At 38.5% G+C, this 19067-nt stretch overlaps 1 protein-coding gene across 1 annotated transcript; it reads left to right on the forward strand.

Annotated features, from left to right (window-relative positions):
* The first annotated feature begins 5647 nt into the window (after nucleotides 1-5647).
* LOC139466920 (uncharacterized) lies at nucleotides 5648-18706 on the forward strand. The gene is made up of 7 exons (XM_071248644.1): nucleotides 5648-5681; nucleotides 6443-6542; nucleotides 7199-7302; nucleotides 8897-8972; nucleotides 9175-9293; nucleotides 14801-14931; nucleotides 18620-18706. The coding sequence occupies exons 1-7, from the start codon at nucleotides 5648-5650 to the stop codon at nucleotides 18704-18706; spliced, it is 651 nt and encodes a 216-aa protein (XP_071104745.1).
* The last annotated feature ends 361 nt before the right edge of the window (nucleotides 18707-19067 follow it).

Raw genomic sequence — 19067 nt, forward strand, 5'->3', positions numbered from 1 at the left:
ATAGACAATATTGCGTGAAGACATGTTTTAATCAACAAAAGTCCGTTGTCAAGCACCATTTGACCAATAACCAGTCAGTTCAGTCAGAATGAGAGTATCTGACCAAAACTTTAAAGTAAAAAAATCTTGAAAGCAAATCCATTGTCCTTGGAAAACAACTCTCAGGAGCGCGTTTGTGATCTATGTGATGCGATCACAGCCTGGCACAGTCGTCTCATGCTCCCAATAAGTGTTAAGATTATTGCCTCAGGAAGATTGTTCAACTCTTCAATAAGAGCATTGCCGAGTTCCCGTACATGTTAAGTTGCCTGGAGGACATGGCGTCGTGACAGGCTAAACTGCAGCTCATGCCACATTTGTTCGATAGGCTTAAATGGTTACCGGGCTGGCCACTCCATGCGGACAAATGGTCTTCAACTTTCAGTAGCACCAACGGCCCTGGAACGATGAGGTCGTGCGTTACGATTCATTAGGATGAAGTCTGGTCCGACGTACATGTCCAGAATGTCATCCCTGTAGCGCCCAAATGTCATCGTGCTTCGCTGTAGGTCATAGAGATCGGTTCTTCCAGCTCTACTCATCCCACCCTAAATCATGATTGAGCCCCAACCATAGCGGGCATGTTCGGCTACGTTGGAATCCTTGCCTATGCCACGATCAGGCACGACGATCTGTGAAGTCGAGATAGTATGTCGTTTCATCAGTGAAAAGAACCCTGTACTGGTCTCGTGTCGGGGTTGCTAATTGCATGTGAAGCTACCCAAAGTTAATTTATCCCTTATTGAGTAAGGTTGTGTTTGCGTAACGTGACACATTCAATACACGAACATCATTAATTTTGATGCCACAATTATATTTATTTTTTTCCTGGGGGTGATTTGGGTTTTAACGCCCTATGAACGTATTGCGGGAGAAAAAGCCTGTAATGACGCCCATTTATCAATTCCGTGAAATCCACAAGCACGATTTGGGGCTTACTGATCATGGATAGAGGTCCAGTCACGGTACCTATTCACATTTAGTTCATGCTTAGAGCGCACGAATTATTGATACCTGTTGGTATGAACACAGCGATAGCACCCTCAATATATAATCTCTAAAACCACTATGTGCACTTTATTTATAACTGACAGTTACAATCTAACGTTATTTGGGAGGCACTATCTATAATCTATGTTGACTCTCTAACAAGCAAAACTTGACACCATCAGAATTTGTTTCACGTTCGTGATAAAAGCCTGACAGCGTTATGCACAAGCGTCTTAAGGAATTACACATTGTAATCCTTGGATCTTAGCAAGTGCGACACAAACACATGTTCAATAGATTACCAGGTTCTCTTTATACAAGGTTTCATAGCAACTAAAACTTGTGTTGAAGACTAAAGTTTCGAGAAAATTACTTTGTGTTGGTGCGTGTATAGGGACTACACATAGTGCACGTGGGTTAGATAAAGCACGAAGCTGTTTATACAGGTTGAATATGCATACTGCACCCCTGTGACATTCCAAGTAAATACATTAATTAAATATCGTGTAAATAGAGAATACGCTGCCATCTCTGAAGAATTAAGGGTGATTTCCCTCGACTGACTTAATTTAGGATGTTCCCAGCCTTGGTAATGACCTTTGCTCATAATTTCACGAGGAACAAATAGTCAGACTTGTACCTGATATATTATTCATAGCAACGTTAAACTGAACTCACTCATTCGTCACCCGATACACACTTTGATCAAAGATCTACTTGAACGTTCGTTTAGAGATGGAAACGTGAAGTATGTTATGGTATAGCTGAAAGAACTTTAAAGGTATAATGCCATTAATAAATTCAATCCAGCATTAAATAAAACACCCATTTTATGAATATAATTGCTTGGTGGATAAATAGTACAAGTAAAAGTACCATCTCTGAAGAATTAAGGGTGATCTCTCTCGACTGAATTAATTTTGGATGTTCCCAACCTTGGCAATGGCCTTTGCACATAATTTCACGAGGACAGTAGCCAGTCTTGTACCTGATATATTATTCAAAGCTCACTCATTCGTCACCCACTACACGCCTTGATCAAAGATCTACTTAAACGCAGTGTTGGTACTTCATAAAAATATGGGTTTTTCGTAAATTTTATGAATATAATTGCTTGGTGGATAAACCGGACCAGTAAAATTTCGCTTTCTATCACAGAGTTCATCAACACATAACTGTTACACTATAGACTCATGTATATATGTATGGAAGCATGAGAAAATGTATACTAATCATAATTAAATATATACAGTGGTGCGATGCACTGGTGTACAGTAGCACATATGTTAAGAAATTCACAAAATAATTACACAACAGTGAGTGTATATGTGTGTGTGTGTGTGTGTGTGTGTGTGTGTGTGTGTGTGTGTGTGTGTGTGTGTGTGTGTGTGTGTGTTGATGTGTGTTGGTGTGTGTCTGTCTGTCTGTGAGTGTATGTGTGTGTGATTAGTAAATGTTGTCTGTGTGTTTATTAGGGGCGGTCGGGTAGCCTAGTGGTTAAAGCCTTAGCTCGTCACGCCGAAGACCCGGGTTCGATTCCCGACATGGGTACAATGTGTGAAGCCCATTTCTGGTGTCCCCCGCCGTGATATTGCCGGAATATTGCTAAAAGCGGCGTAAAACCTCACTCACTCACTCACTGTGTGTTTATTTGTTTGTTTGTTTGTTTATTTAAATTCCATGCATGATAAATGGTCATATCAATTGACGGGATTTGAAATAAGATAAAAGTTGATAAAGTCTATTATTTTGTAATTTCATACGTGGATCGATGCTCATGATATCAATCACAGGATTGTCTTGTTCAGACTCGATTATTTACAGACCGCCGTCATATAGCTGGAATATTGCTGAGTGTGGCGTAAAACAACAAACCAACCAACCAACCATTACGTTGGAAGCTTGTTTTTGCTACCCAACCTCAATTCGGGCAATTGTCTTGCCAATATCGGATGCTGTATGATTGTAATTTTAAATGTTGATTTCATTGAGATTTTGATCTTTTCAATCCATTTTATTCCATGCATCTATCTTTTGTGTTTTGTAAGTACAGTAAACAACGTTTATAACGAACACGCTTATAATGAACTGTGATTTTGGTCCGTGCCTTTTTCTGGCTTATAACGAACTACGGTTATAACGCTCTGGAATTAGTGCTCCCTTTGAGTTCGTTACAACCGTGATTTAAAACTATGGTGACGTTTCTTTTGGCCGACAGTTGATATATACATTTGCGTCACATATACAAAGTTATTTTTAGAAGCAAACATATTTAACAAGAGCAGTCTTAATGGATATCACGTTTTCATCACAAGGGACGCAACACACGGGGTGGCGCCACGATCGAGCCAAGCAAAAGGAGGCTTGAAATGGTTAAGGTCGAAACTAATCCTTGATATATGCTAGTGAATACTCTTGCCCCGGGGAAGATGGCCTTAACTCCGGTTTATCTCGAGTGAAACTGAGTTTGGTTGGGGATGACAAAATGCAACATGGAAATTGAACAGTGATTGTTAACGAGATGTAGTTTGGTACCTGACTCTTAAATATTTGAATAATTACATAAAGCGAAGTACCTGAAGTAGCCACAAGAGTTATAGTGATCAATTTAACATATCAATAATGTGCTGCGTTTCAACAAAACAGACGAACTTGGACATGGAAAATAACATCAGCGTATTGACTTATGACTTTTTGGCTTTATGGCTTTTAGTGACCAAAATGTCCGATGCTGTTCCCATTTTGACTTAGTCCCGTGTTTGTTCAGGTGGACAATTAACTAGCCTTTGCCGCCGGTCGGGCAGAATACTCTCACCTTTTGGCGAACACCTTGTATCATCACTATTTGATAGTGATTCATAAACACATGCTCATGATAAAGCAGGAAAAATAGTTCTTATGAATATGGAAAGGGTTTTGCCGCTGTTAGTTCATGTAACCGGTGGGATTGGATACGCTTGCATATTTTGCTAACACCTGGTATCACATGCCAAACACATGTTCATGGTATAATAAAACATCTTACAAATCACTCTGCTTTTAGCAGGAATTTCAGCTTTTATCCACCCTACATTATAAATATAATGAGGTGTCTGTCAAGTCGTTATGATTATTTCCATCGTTAAAGTCGATTTTACGCCACACGATATCAGTTCCAGGCATTAACATTTCTTTTGACTTGATTTCCGGACTTGTTCCCGGATCAATATGTGCTGCGACAACTAGTAACATGTAGAGACGGAGCCCAGCTAACACGTTACCCTGTGGTACCTTCATTCAAAAACGGTCGATTACAACTGATTTTTTTTAACTAGCACATATTTTGTAGTGATTATTAGTTGAGAACATCAATATTTGTTGAGTCTTCCGCTAAGAATAGTATTGTCACGATAGAAGATTGCGGGAAAAACGCCATGAAACATCACCCGTAGTGTTTTTTCCCATGACAATCCCAAGCATCAGAGCATGCAAATCTTAACATTAGTTCTCATACTACCATGGACCTCAATGGAATAAAATTGGAGATACCCATACATTTGTAGCTCACAAAAGACATCTTTGACAGGCCTTTACCACTAATCTATAGTTAGTATACATCCGTGCCTTTACAAATAATTGAAGCCGAAATAACCTTCAGAATAAACCAACTGATTTTAATTGTTACTTTTAGATCAAAATTTCCTCTTTCATCTAAGTTTTAAATTATTACTCTGACATTATTTTTTTAGAATTATGCCAAATGAAAATCTACCATGCAGCTATGTAGCACTCGCTTTCTCAGTTATAATTACAATATGAATAGTCATCCTATTTTGAAATAAGAGATTTATCCATATTATACTGCCCCATATAAAGTGTGTCCCACGATTAAGTATTTTGAGTCATCACAGGTGTTCATTCATTTATCCATCCCTTCTTACACAATCTGATACCCATGCTCTTAAAATAGTAGTAAATAATAGAGGTTTGTCCAAAGCAAACATCATATCATTTGTTTGTTTGTTTAACGGCACACTAAGCAATATTCCAGCTTTATGATTGCGGTCTGGACCAGACAATCAAGTGACTGACATCATGAGCATCGATCCACATAATTGGGATGCGATGACATGACAGTCAGCGAACCTGACCACCAATCTCGTTAGTCGCCTCTTACGACAAGAATAGTTGCCTTTTACGGCAAGCATAGGTGGCTGATGACCTATTTTAACTTATTACCAACTGTATAATAACAATTTGAGTATTTATAGCGAGTGAGTGAGTCTGGTGTTACGCCGCTTTTAGCAATATTCAAGCAATATGACGGTGGGGAACACCAGAAATGGTTCGGTCGACAGGGAAGTACACGCAATCCTCGGTCGTACGTGACGTTAAAAAAAAGGGCTGTTGAGTAAATTCGTGAAAGCATAAAAAGTCTTGTGTTCGTTCGATAGGTTGTAAATATACGTGGATCATGCTGTCAAGTGTTTTCGCGTAGGTCCCGCCCCATACCTGTGTTGTTGACAACAGAAGACACCATGGGAACACACCCTATAAAAGCGGCAAGACGCCCAGCTTTGAAGTGTGGGAGTCCAAGGAGCTAGCCAAGACACGGATAGAGAAACCAAGGTTCATCAAGATGTGGAAAATGATGACATTATCGTTCCTCATGTGTAAGTTACATGTGTATTAGCTGATCTTAACGTCAGATGCCTCAATGCGACGTGTTCCTTTTTCTGGCTTTTCTATGCGAATAATGTCTTTGTCAGTGTTGCGTTTGGTCAAGCACAATATTTATAACATACTTAATAACGCTGCGTCTATGCATCTGGCTGTAGATTGAGATATAGATTTGCTATTTTACATTGTATTCATTCAAGTTAGAATAACAGCTGATGTGTAATTCAAACATGCAATATCAGTTTTGTATCATTACACATACTCTAAGTAGGTTTTATTATGTAACGAAACTAAGCCTTCTTATGTGTCAGAAGCAATACTTTCATAAGCCAGAAATCGTTTTGTCTTAGTGAATATGAGTTGAACGGAGTTAAACTTGACACGTCACCAACCTTGCTTAAGCATGAAGTGTGAAAATCACATACTTCAATGCATGAAAGGACCCGTTTCTCTAAATACTGAACACTTTAGCTTGACATACATAACATTTTATATGTTGTTTCTAAATGTTCTCTGGATGTGGTCACATCAGTCTGTTTACAGACGTTTTCTCTGGAAACCACTTCCAGTTCCGGTCCAGTCCATGTCTAAAATAGCAGTCCTAATGTTTAAAGTATAGTATATTTAAAGTATAATTAAATATTGCTGTAAATCGTAAATGTTTATGGTCACTAAGTTTTCACGAATAAAGATAATATGTGAATGGGCTTGAACTTTGATCATGATGATATTTTAGAGGTATATGTTCTTTCAGGCATCTTCACTGCAAAACTTATCAGGGTTCAGGTTGCTGCTGATGCTGCTGCTGACTGTGCTGCCTGCACCGCAGCATATACCCCTGGAGCGGACTGTGCGTAAGTACATCAAACTCATCAAGTGATATGATAAATGAGATACATAAACAGAAAACAAAACGATTGTGTACATCCCCCGTCTGTATCTGCCTTCAAATATAAATGTGAAATGTTTTGGAGTACCAATGGAACATCAAAAATGAGTGTGATATATACCATGCATGTCTTATCATAAGAGTCGACTTGAAAGGCTATGGTGATTATGATCAGATTGTGTGACTTGGCTCATTGTGTATCATCAGATTGGGTGACTTGGCTCATTGTGTATCATCAGATTGGGTGACTTGGCTTATTGTGTATCATCAGATTGGGTGACTCGGCTTATTGTGTATCATCAGATTGGGTGACTTGGCTTATTGTGTATCATCAGATTGGGTGACTTGGCTTATTGTGTATCATCAGATTGGGTGACTTGGCTTATTGTGTATCATCAGATTGGGTGACTTGGCTTATTGTGTATCATCATGCCCCGACAGCGTTCGTTGTTGTTCGTGCACACAATATGGCGGGAATAGTTCTGATGGTTGCCCTAAAATATTATCGTCTTTCAGAACGTTTACATAAAATATTTATCCATATAATTGTATGCTGATATAGTGTATAAGACATCAAATGATACAACAGATATTGGGGTCTTATCTAGATGTACTTTGCAGAAATTTGAAAACGTACCTTGGATGTCTCGAAACTGCTGCGGGAACCACAGAAGGATGCACACTTTCAACAGCAGATGCCCAGATAATCACAGACGCTAAATGCAGTAAGCCAAAGTTCCCTATCGTTCGTATTACGTTATTCGCCTGCATTTGCCCCTTTATTTTATAATTTACTTTGCGAATTAGTTCTTGAGGATTATACGTACTGACATGACGAATGACTGGTAAGAGATTACTCATGTCAATTTAAGTTTTTACTGTAGTTACATTCCTATTTAGGAAATATGTATTGTAAAGATAACGGCACTTTACGCATTGGTGCGATTCAAGTTCCACAACATATGATGTATGATTAGATGTAATGCATTTTGATACAATGGAAACGTTTTTCAAAGCATTTGCTTTCTTTTTTCCTAATCAATAGTGAAATTATATCACATCAATTAATCAATCTCAATGGTTATATGAACAACATACACATTACTGCCTATATAACATACTTAGTGGCTAAGTAACTGTGATCATAGAATAATAAACATTATTGATGTATAATCAATAGATATTTCAAATGGAAGTGATGTCCAAAGTGCAGGTGACACAGCTCACATACCAAAAGAATGTGTTTTTTACGCCTTTCTACCTTGACAAAGTATTCGGGAGTCTCTTTTTACTGGCAGCGCTGAAGTGGCAGTGTGCAACATTTAGTTATGAGTATATTTCTTATTTCATGATAATATAATGATGATGCCTTACTAGATGTTCACTGCATCGATCTTAAAACGCCGATTGGCCCCGTAAAGATCCGGCTTAGAATTGGCCTTTGGCAATCTATGCTTGTGGTAAATGGGGATTAAAGGGACTGGGTGGTCAGGCTCACAGACTTGGTTGATGTATGTCATCGCGATCGTATCCCTGTTTCGTAGATCGATGTTCATGATGTCAATCACTGGATTGTCTGTTAAAGTCTTGATTATTTATAGACCACCGTCATATAGCTTGACTATTGCTGAGTGCAGCATACAAAAGACGGGTATTGGCATACAAAAGACGGTTCCTGTTTCAAGGTTACCTCAAAAGCACTCAATCTGGCGTTTTTAATCGTCCATATTGGAGCATGAGGCCATATTTCAGACTACAAAAGAAACTTATGGTCATGCATCAGCCTATTCCCTTGCGAGTTTACAAAACAAACTGCAAATACATAAAAGCAACAAACCCTTTCCTTAATCACAAGAAATCTCTGCTGCTACAAACCAGGGTCCATTGTACGATTTGACTTCAAAAACACATGCTGATGACATTGTTGCTTTTATTCACTCAGTTCTCCCCTTCAACTGTTTGTTCAAAATTTGTAATACGTATTCCCATGGTGAAGATCGCAAAAGATTTGTGACAGTCCGACTGGCTAAATAGCACGAAAGTAAAGGATTTCTTATGGACGCATTGTGTCGAAAACAATACAGGGGGCAATCATTACCTACATATCACCCGGGAACAGTTTGAGATAAGGCACAGACTGAAACAGATGTAGTAATTGAATCTAGGTATCCCTGTGGCAATAGAAATGTCCTAAAATTCAAAATAGAATTAGGTACCCCATAAGGTAAGAATTTTCAGAAATTGTTCATTCTGTAATCGATAAGTAGTCTGAGAATGTTGTAGCAGACCGATATACAGTGGATTCCAATTCTATTTCAGCGCCAGCTTTGGATCCACCCTGCACATGCCAAAAAGTCTTCTGGGGAAGCGATCTAACTGGCAACAAGGAATGCGCGTAAGTTCCAGATGATAAGGGGGGTTTCATTCTTGGACTTAAGTTCAAGGATTTTAAAAATCAATATATTCCATCCATATTTACATGAAAATAATATGTGTATAATAGTTTATGTATGTCTAATTTGTGACGTCAGCATAAGAATAAACAAAAGAAATGCTTTTTATACATCACTGTGTTTACAGACGTCACGTTGTTTTAGGGCTCTGAAGACCTACATCGGCTGTCTCAAAACAGACGGAACTAAACCAGCATGTGCAGCTGGAACAACAGCCTCTGAACTGCTTACCAAACCGCAGGGGAGGTCGGAGTCCAAGTGCAGTAAGTATCGGTTGCACACGTGCAGTGTAGCTTTTTGCAAAATACAAAGCAAATGTAATCGACAAATGTAATCGTTGATATGAAAAAGGGAGAGGTTTTCTTTATTATCCAATATAATTCTGCATTTTCAAAAAAGCGTTTTGATCCAGATTGTTGTTTGAAATCATTTTTTGCGTGCTAAATGGGGATACAAACTTCCGAAAGACACTTATTAAATTCTATTGAAACTTCTCTGGTTTGACCAGATCTAATTTATCTTTGAAACAGTGAAATATCAACCAAAAATTGTTTGTCTTTGGGATCATAGACTTAAATACCCAAAGAAGTCGAACGAGAAACAATGGTCATCATTTGTACAAAATGTAAATTAATAAAAGAATTCATCTGCTAAATAAAAGCGACAAAACCCTTTCCATACTCATAAGAAAAAGCCGACTGTACGATTCCGACTATATAATGACATGTGTTTATGAATCACTGTCAAATAGTCACGGTGCAAGGTGTTTACGAAAAGGTGAGCGTATCCTGCCTCATCGATGGCAAGTGTCACAAACACATGCAAAGGCAAGTCACTTATTCACCTGAAGTCAAATTAGGGAATTGCATCGGACATCATTTTTGTCACTGATGCGTCAAATGTGGAAATGTCCTCAACATGTCTACCATAAAACGTTTTGAAAGCTTTACTGAGGCATTGAAATATTCTATTGCAAGATTTAAGTCATCCCTATTGTCATACAGTCTTGTGGAGAGTGTTTTGTCGCCCTTATCTTTTTGCATAGATCAAAATATAAAAAGATGAAGCGGTCTCACTGGTCTCCTTTATTTCTTGTTCAAGTGGGTACATCAGTGGAAGTTAATTGGCTATATGATGGTTATTGAACGACATCAGATCATCGATAAACCTGAAGCTTTTAAAAGTTAAACTCCATGGGCAAATACCCTTCTTTAGACTTTGCCAATACGAGCAGAAATTCTGATTCATTTGCATAAAGAAACAGATCAGCAAGGGGGACGCAATTGGTGCCAATGGGGATGCCTACTTCTTGCCTGTAGTATATCCCCCACGTTTTACATAAATGTTATAAATGTGGAAGTCCAGCATTTCATATATTGTTTTCTCAGTAAACTTCAGATGCCATTTGCTTTCATTTTTTGACAAATTGACCTGAGCCTTTGAGGACAGATATGTAACAATATCCATGGGTCTCCACGTTTTGTAACAAAAGCCCCATGGATCAAGGAATGAAGGTTTTCCTTCATTTTGTCTTGTGGAATAGTGGTGTACAAAGTTGGAAAATCAGTTTTGTCAGATTTCATTCTGGTTTCTTTTCTAAGATTGTGAAAGGTCATGGCGCCAGTCAATTATATGTTTTAAGGTACCAATGAACAGAAATATTAACGTCACGCTGCAACGTACAAATACATTTGGAACTTCAACCTCATATTTTATCTATGAGCTAGGTGACATGCTAAAGATAGTTATACAAAGAAGATTTATCGCATTACTCAGACAGAAGAAAACTACCAGGTTTACTTGTTTCGATTAGAAAAATAGATGAAATACTTTGGTTGCATTCTTCATGATCACTTTCTTACAGATGTACTACAGAGCGTATGGGACTGATATTTATGTTGTCGCAATACTTTATATATACATATGTAGTGACCATTCGTTTTTGTTTAAATGAAGCACTGTTAATGTACCAGATTCGTAGGTTTTTGTAACATATGCTACTGCCACAAAATCCTAACAAGTGCATGATATATTTTGTCATTGCGACAAGACAGTACGATTACATGAATGACTGGGTAGTATAAGAATGATAAAGTATTTTATCAACCCATTATATCACGTATTTAGAGTGCAGTACATATTAATGCACGTAACAAAGCCCCAAAGAGACCCGTGTAAATGCCAATAGGGAATAACTTTTTAAAACACCTTATAAGAATTGACTTTCACTTTGTGTGAGTTAATTGGAGTATGAACCTTCATAGAGTAAGGGGCCAAATATTGTATGAACGTCGTCGCAAGCTTCACACAAAGTGAAGGTCAATTCTTAATTATTAACATCAATGACCTTTATTACAAAACCACAACAGGTACCACTACTACACCAACACCAGCAAGCCAAAAAGGTAAAGTTCAAAATTACTACATTGTGCCAAGATTGCCCTGTGCTTGTGTGGCTGGGTTACGGGGAAGACTTTCGTTTTCAAGAGATGAGCTTTGTTCACAAGTATCTTATTTGAATATATATACATAATATTGATACCTCATGTGAAGTGAGGGACTGAATTTTGTTGACGCCGCAATGGGTATTAAAACAGCTTCATCACGGCGGCATGTGAATACTCGGATCTGAGCAAGAAACACATTGTAACCACCTGATTTATTCAAACATGAAAAGACATTCATTATACCCAATGATGTTACATAGATTGTTTTTCGGCGATTTGAAAGTCATTGACGCGCTATTTACACGTAGTCGCTATTTTGCCCCACGGTATAGGTTGATGAAAATATGCATTTATTCAAATATGGACTCGAGAAGATCCGGGTAGAGAATAGGTCTTCAGCAACCCATGCTTGCTGTAAAAGGCGACTAGGCTTGTCGTAAAAGGCGACTAACGTGATCGGGTGGTCAGGCTCCCTGACTTGATTGATGCATGTCATCGTATCCCAATTGAATGGATCGATGCCCATGATATCAATCACTGGATTGTATGGTCCAGACTCGATTATTTACAGACCGCAGTCATATAGCTTGAATATTGGTGTGCGGCTTTAAACAACAAACAAACAAACAAATATCCAAATATGTTGACAAATATGGTATATATTACATCGTTGTCTGAAGACAGTAAAAGTTTCTTAAATAATGTTTCTTATACTGCATACGCACCAGAGTCAATATAATGTGTCTTGTGTGTACAGTTATTCCCTGTATCATGTTTTGTGTTCATTCTGTATAGATTCCGGAGCTTCTTCACTGAGAATGTACAGTACCATTGCTTCCTTTCTTCCCTTCGTCCTTACTGCATTCCGATTTTGACCGACCCAGGAATCGCACCGAATGCCTGCTGTCCAAACGTCCATCGTGTGTCGTCGCTTATGTCAAATGAGCCAAATGTCATATTGTCAAATGAATTAATCTGTATAATTACCATTCTTAAAACTCCTGATAGATGACAACAACAAATTGTTAAGAAATCTTAGCAGTTTTGCTTTAATCGTCATTGCAAGAATTAAATGTATTTTGGTGAAAAATATACTGATATGTTTAATGATGTGTGCAGTGTCAGTTAGATAGAACAAGTAATTTGTTATCATTATTTTCATATCGGATGTGATTTATAAATATTTTTAATTTGAAAATAAAGCTGCTGCAAACTGACTAACGGGGGAAAATCTCCAACGTACATTTAGGCCCAGCTGATGACGTTTCCTGATGACGTGAGCCTCACCAAGAGGAACACTGACGAATAGAAAATGTCATCAACCCTTTAGACACTTTGCCAGCAGATCAGTCAATATGTCCAAGTTATAATTTTTGTTGGATTGTGCGTGTTTGCGGAATTACCTATGTGATTGAAGAATATCTCTCTAATAAAATTATTGCAATTATCATTTTCTTGTGTTGTTGCCAAATTCACAATTACTAAAGGTGAGGTGAGTGAAATGGGTTTTTAATATCGCGTAGAAGATTATTGCACTTCCATACCGGCGCGTGCGCGTGCGTGCGTGCGTGCGTGCATGCGTGTGTGTGTGGTTTGGAGTGCTAGCCTGGTGACGGGTGGGTAATCCAACGATACAATGATTCAAGAAATAGAGCAAAGCATTCTCAGGAATTATTTCAAGAGCAAAATGTTACACTCATGAACCCATCTGAAAATATTTTGGGAGTCATGAAAGACAATATCAATAACAAAAATATCATAAATATATGTGATATGAAAGCAGATGTGGTGAAGTGTTGGGATAGTATGACTCATAATTTTCTAACTTCCTTGAAAGGCAGCAGTTAAAGGCAACTATACATGTCGTAGGAGGCGACTGACGGGATCGTGTCAATCACTGGATTGTCTGGTTCAGACTCGTCATATAGCTGTAGTATTTCTGAGTGCGGCGTTAAACAACAAACAAACCAAAACATGACAGACGGGATGCCTGGCCGCATTAAGGCACGTATTAGGAAAAGAGGTGGTCTGATCAACTATTGAACAGTTACTGTTTTGTAGCTTAATGAAAGCGGTGATTGGTGGACCAAACTTATCGCTTCACTATGACTTAATAATTGTATAATTTACAATTTTCTCATTCTAATAATTTATGGTCAAACTATATAACAGGAACCCAATCTATTATTTCTCGTCATGTGTGAATTACGCGTACATATTTTAACGGATATACATATTTATTACGCGTTGCAGAATTATCATATACTGTTCATGTGAGTAAGAACATAATTTTAACATATTTGGACTATTAATAAATTGTCGGCCTCGTGTGCAACGGGTCCCTAGTTCTATTCCCGTGGTCGGCACACATCTTCCCGAGGCAAGACTATAAAAGTCCTGTTTCCACCCTTGCCAAACTAGGCTGGTATTATGGAGTTACATTATAGTTTGACTAACGAGTCTGTGCATAGTCCAATCAAAATCGCGCAACGAAATCGAAATCCGGTTCGTAAACTGCCGTGCAGATTTCGGCCGATTGCAAGATTTGGAAAGCATGTGCACCGGCTTAGAAGGAACATAACTGGTAATAGCCACTGGTGGCGCTACGATCGAGCCCAGGAATTCCAGCCAAGTTTGGCAAGGGTGGAAATTTATTGTTGCGATTTGAAGCGCACGTAAAATATTTGACACTTGCTATTTCAAAAATAAATATTCTGTTTACATATTTTAGAACATGGGATAGTCATATACATAAGGGGTAACAAATGTATTACTAATACCGCAAGTACATATATATAAAACGAGCATAAAATGTTATTTTTGAAGGGGGTTAAATAACGGGAAAGTGGCCACCGTCATATTAGCTTCCAATACCCCTGAAATAGAAAGTTTATACCTTTAATTAAAGGTTTCCATTTCCTAAAACATACTTACGGAAGTGAGAAGCCAGACGCGAAGTAGAGCTTCCCATCCTTACAAAACTACGGAAGTAAGACGTTGGAAGACGGAGGCGTGCTAACAAGATTTTCATCTTTCAAAAATAAAGTTTGAAAAATGAATTGTCACGTGTTACTAGGAAGCGTGTACTTACACAATCCATCTGACCCATCACAATATGTGTGTGTTTGTCTTTTGTTTAACGTTTGACGGCGGTCTGTAAATAACCAGATAATCCAGTGATTGATATCATGAGTAAATTTGAGTCGAACTTGTCCCAGTAGACGCTTTCAGAAGAATGCCAAACAATAAAAGTTAACGTGAAAACCAGGTTTCAAAAAGTAATGATGGGGTATAACAGTTTTTGCCATGAATTTCGTCTCCAGCTTCTGACCAGAAACAGATGCTGTCGGACAATGGCATTGTCCCAGATGACAATGGCCTACACATGAATGTAGAGAAGCGAGCTGTGTGCTGTCAGAGGGGGCAGGGAAAGGGTAGTAGTCTTAGAGGGGAGGTAAGTGGAATGGGGTTTAACGTCGTTTCCAATATTATTGCACTTATATAGCGACGTGCATGCACGTGTGTGTCTGTGTGTGTGTGTGTGGTTGCTTGTACTAGTCCGGACTGATGTCGATTTATAGAGCTAGCACACTGAGATACCATGCCGCAGTTTAACATGAACACTCCACTCAGATACAGTATACTGACTCCGAGCCGACCAGTCCTTGTTTTAGCCCCATTATGCTAAGCGCCAGACAGGGTAACAACTAGTACCATCTTTTAATGTCTTATGGTATGACGCGGCCAGGGATCGAGCCCCGGACCTTCCGCTCTACGGGCGGAAGCTCTACCACTAGACCACGGAGGCGGCCAGTAGTCTAAGAAGGGCCAGAGAGAGATAGTAGAATTTGAATTTTGGGCTTTGAGGAGCTGACAGTAGGTGGGATGGGGGTAGGGTTTTTATTTTATTTTTATGAATTCAGGACCATGGGTGGTGTTACTTTTCATTTTTTACATTCAATGGGACCCCTGAAGATCCGGGGTAGAATAGGTCTTCAGCAACCAAAGCTTGCCGTAAAAGGCGACTATGCTTGTCGTAAGCGGCGACTAATAACAGGATCGGGTAGTCAGCCTCACTGTCTTAGTTGATGCATGTCATCGTATCCCAATTGCGTGGATCGATGCTCATGTCAGTGACTGAATTGTCTGGTTCAGACTCGATTATTTACAGACCGCTGTCACGTAGCCATCTTCCGAAGGCAAGGTAGATAACTGACTGTAAAAGACTTTTAGAGTCAGTTAACTCCTTTGCCTCGGGAAGATGTCATATAGCTGGAATATGTTCCCCATGAACTCATGAATGCTGGTGTGGTCACATTTGGCACGTTCACTATCATGGCATATATTGGTCATATGAATTATTTGGTACTGGTTCAAATTCTAAGATGATATAAGGAATGGGTCTAATGTGATAGGCATTGATACACCACTCCTCCTCACTGATCCGTTTGCCATGGTGATGGCATACTGTATTGCTTGCAGTATTTCTGTATGGCATGCCCTCCAAATATGTGTATATTCGGCTTGCCTCTGGACTGGCATATTGTATGGACGGCATGCCAAATACAGATAAAGAATCAGTTTAGTACTGATCTTCAGCAATCCATGCTTGTCGTAAAAGACGGGACTAATGGGATCAGGTGGTCAGACTCGGTGACATGGTTGATGCATGAGATCGTTACCCAAATGCATAGATCGATGCTCATGATGTCAATCACTGGATTGTCTGGTCCAGATTTGATTATTTACAAACCACTGGCATACATTACTCTGTGCGGCGTTAAACAACAAACAAACAAACAAAACAAACTTTGGCTAAGATCCAGTAATTATTCTTTAGATTTTATCTACAACCTATTAAGCCAAGAGTCCGATAAATAAAAAAGAACAAGATGATAGTTTCATAGTTTTATTGTTGCTAATGTGAAACACAATAGCACAGAAAATCTCGTATTTCAAGATATAACAAAATTGAGCACCGTATAACGTTACATGACATCCTCTTGAGAGAGATAATGAGTATTATATGATGTTCATGAATATAGTACATTGCAAGTTTAAATACCAGTTTGAGACAAAAATATCATCCTTTCTATATTGCACATCATGAAACTCTCTGCAAGAGACCTACAAAGGAGGTTTAGCCAATACCATCCAGACATAAAACCAAAAACATTTCTATCAACAGATAATTCTTAGCATTTAAAGCAATATTTTAGAATTGAGTTATTGCACATGTTTCACGCAAAAACATTCATTAGAGTTGTTTGAGACTAAGTCCAAATTGTTTCCATGTAAACATAAAAAATGAAATTTAGAAAAAAAATCAAAATAGCAAAAGGCACCAGTTAAGCTGATGAGCAATGTATACGCTAAGTTTCATTGAAATATGTTAAATGTTTTCCACAAACCCGACCCTCATTTCAGACTAAGTATAAATTGTTTCCATGGAAGCATGAGAAAATATAATTTAGAAAAATATATAAATAGCACAAGGCACCAGTTATGCTGAGCAATGCATATGCCAAGTTTCATTGGCATGTACATTTTATATATATCCATCAACAATATGCAAAGATGCATCATTATCATTCCATCATCATCATTGTATACCAATATTGTAAGCCATCTGAAGCAGCACCATATGGAGTGTAAGGCATCATACTGTCCTCTTGACAGACACAGCAACCTGTTCATTAATATCAACACACTGCTATAGCACAACTATATCCATATATCTATGCAACCTTGCATATCATCATCATCAGTAAGATCATCACCATTGTTCACCAATATGATTATCCATCTATATATACATCCCCAGTAGTGTAAAAGCACATTGAGGCAGTAAAATCTTTCAAAATAGCAAGGGATTGCTCTGGCAAAAATATACATGATATACATGTAAATGACAATATCACAAACAATCAACAGAAAATGTTTTGATAAAGTTAATGTTATAACATTTTTTTCAAATATTTTTATACTATCATACTGGACAGAGAAGACATATTATGCACAGGTTGTGTAAAGCACATTGAGGCAGCACAATCTTCAAAAAAGCAAGAGATTGATCCAGCAGAAATATACATGTAAACGGCAATATATCACAGACAATCAACAGAAAATGTTTTGATAAAGTTTATGTTATCACATTTTTTTCAAACATTTTAATAATACCAACAACATACTGGAATGAACAAGACATATTATCCAAAATATTACATATCTTGGTGAAAACATCCTTTTGGGGGTTATACCCTATATGAATGTTTTTAGATACCTGGGAATGGTTATGACAGTGGGTCCTTCTGTTAAACTTGAGGTGTACAATACCAAACAATAAACACATCTCATGTCGTTCATGGCTCTCATACAAGGTGATGCACGTATTTGATAAACAATTTCAAGAAATCTGTAGACAAGAAAAGAAGGTGGGACTTCAATTGGAAATTGTATTTACCTGAATAGACCAGAATGAAAAAATTTATAAATATGTCGGAACAACTGAAACTTCTCGTCACAAAGACATATCAATCGGAATGCTCACTGCAAACGAATCCTCTAAACATGTGTGACCTCCGATCAACATCAAGTTCCTGCCGATGACCATTCATCATCGCTCAAGCAAATCGTAGAAGGTTTCAGAAGAGGGGGGTTGGGGCTAAAAAAAGGATGTCTGTCAAGAAGTCTGTCCGTAGAACCCCTTCCTACACCTAACTACAAATCTGCACTAACCACATTCAGTTCAAAGGAGGAACTTGACATCTCTCATCAATCTCACATGTTAGTACATCCTTTTGCTGTAAGAACTCATTGACTCATCTCTGGATGTGAAGAGTCTGTCATTTCCTACATGGGGGCCTGTCCCAATTAGACTGGCGGCCCAAGGTACCTGGAGGTACTTTGCTTCCCACCACAGGCATTTCAGGTCGTTGACCCTATTCCACCTGGAGGTACTTTGCTTCCCACCACAGGCATTTCAGGTCGTTGACCCTACTCCACCTGGAGGTACTTTGCTTCCCACCACAGGCATTTCAGGTCGTTGACCCTACTCCACCTGGAGGTACTTTGCTTCCCACCACAGGCATTTCAGGTCGTTGACCCTACTCCACCTGGAGGTACTTTGCTTCCCACCACAGGCAATTCAGGTCGTTGACCCTACTCCACCTGGAGGTACTTTGCTTCCCACCACAGGCAATTCAGGCTGCAATGACAGCCTTAAATAGTCACTGGCCTTCCAGTCTATTGATGGAGACAAGCCCCCCCTTTAACTCAATAACAAATACAGTCCCATCTTAGATTTTCTGTCTGAATTGGAATTGAATGAACATTTCTTCAATCATCTACAAACTTCTTGAGTGATAGAGATTTTGTGAACAACATCAGAAAGAAAGATGATAACATCAGAAATATTGATACTTTGTAATATTAGTTACATATTATTGAACACAATTGTATTCAATTTTAAAATATACATTTAATGAATTTGAAATTCAGATGAAAACTTTAACTTTCACAAAAGTACACAGTCTAGAAACAATAAATTTACCAACTATCGAGTAAATACCCACTGATGCTTTAAGGTTC

Source organism: Haliotis cracherodii, unplaced genomic scaffold, assembly GCF_022045235.1.
Source record: "Haliotis cracherodii isolate W230 unplaced genomic scaffold, xgHalCrac1.p SCAF_19, whole genome shotgun sequence".
Taxonomy (NCBI): domain Eukaryota; kingdom Metazoa; phylum Mollusca; class Gastropoda; order Lepetellida; family Haliotidae; genus Haliotis; species Haliotis cracherodii.

Bases quoted from the DNA above. Each gene is read 5' to 3' on its own strand.
- LOC139466920 (XM_071248644.1), top strand. From the start codon at position 5,648: ATGTGGAAAATGATGACATTATCGTTCCTCATGT. The intron at 5,682-6,442 runs GTAAGTTACATG...ATGTTCTTTCAG, and splicing joins GACATTATCGTTCCTCATGT to GCATCTTCACTGCAAAACTT. The intron at 7,303-8,896 runs GTAAGCCAAAGT...ATTCTATTTCAG, and splicing joins AATCACAGACGCTAAATGCA to CGCCAGCTTTGGATCCACCC.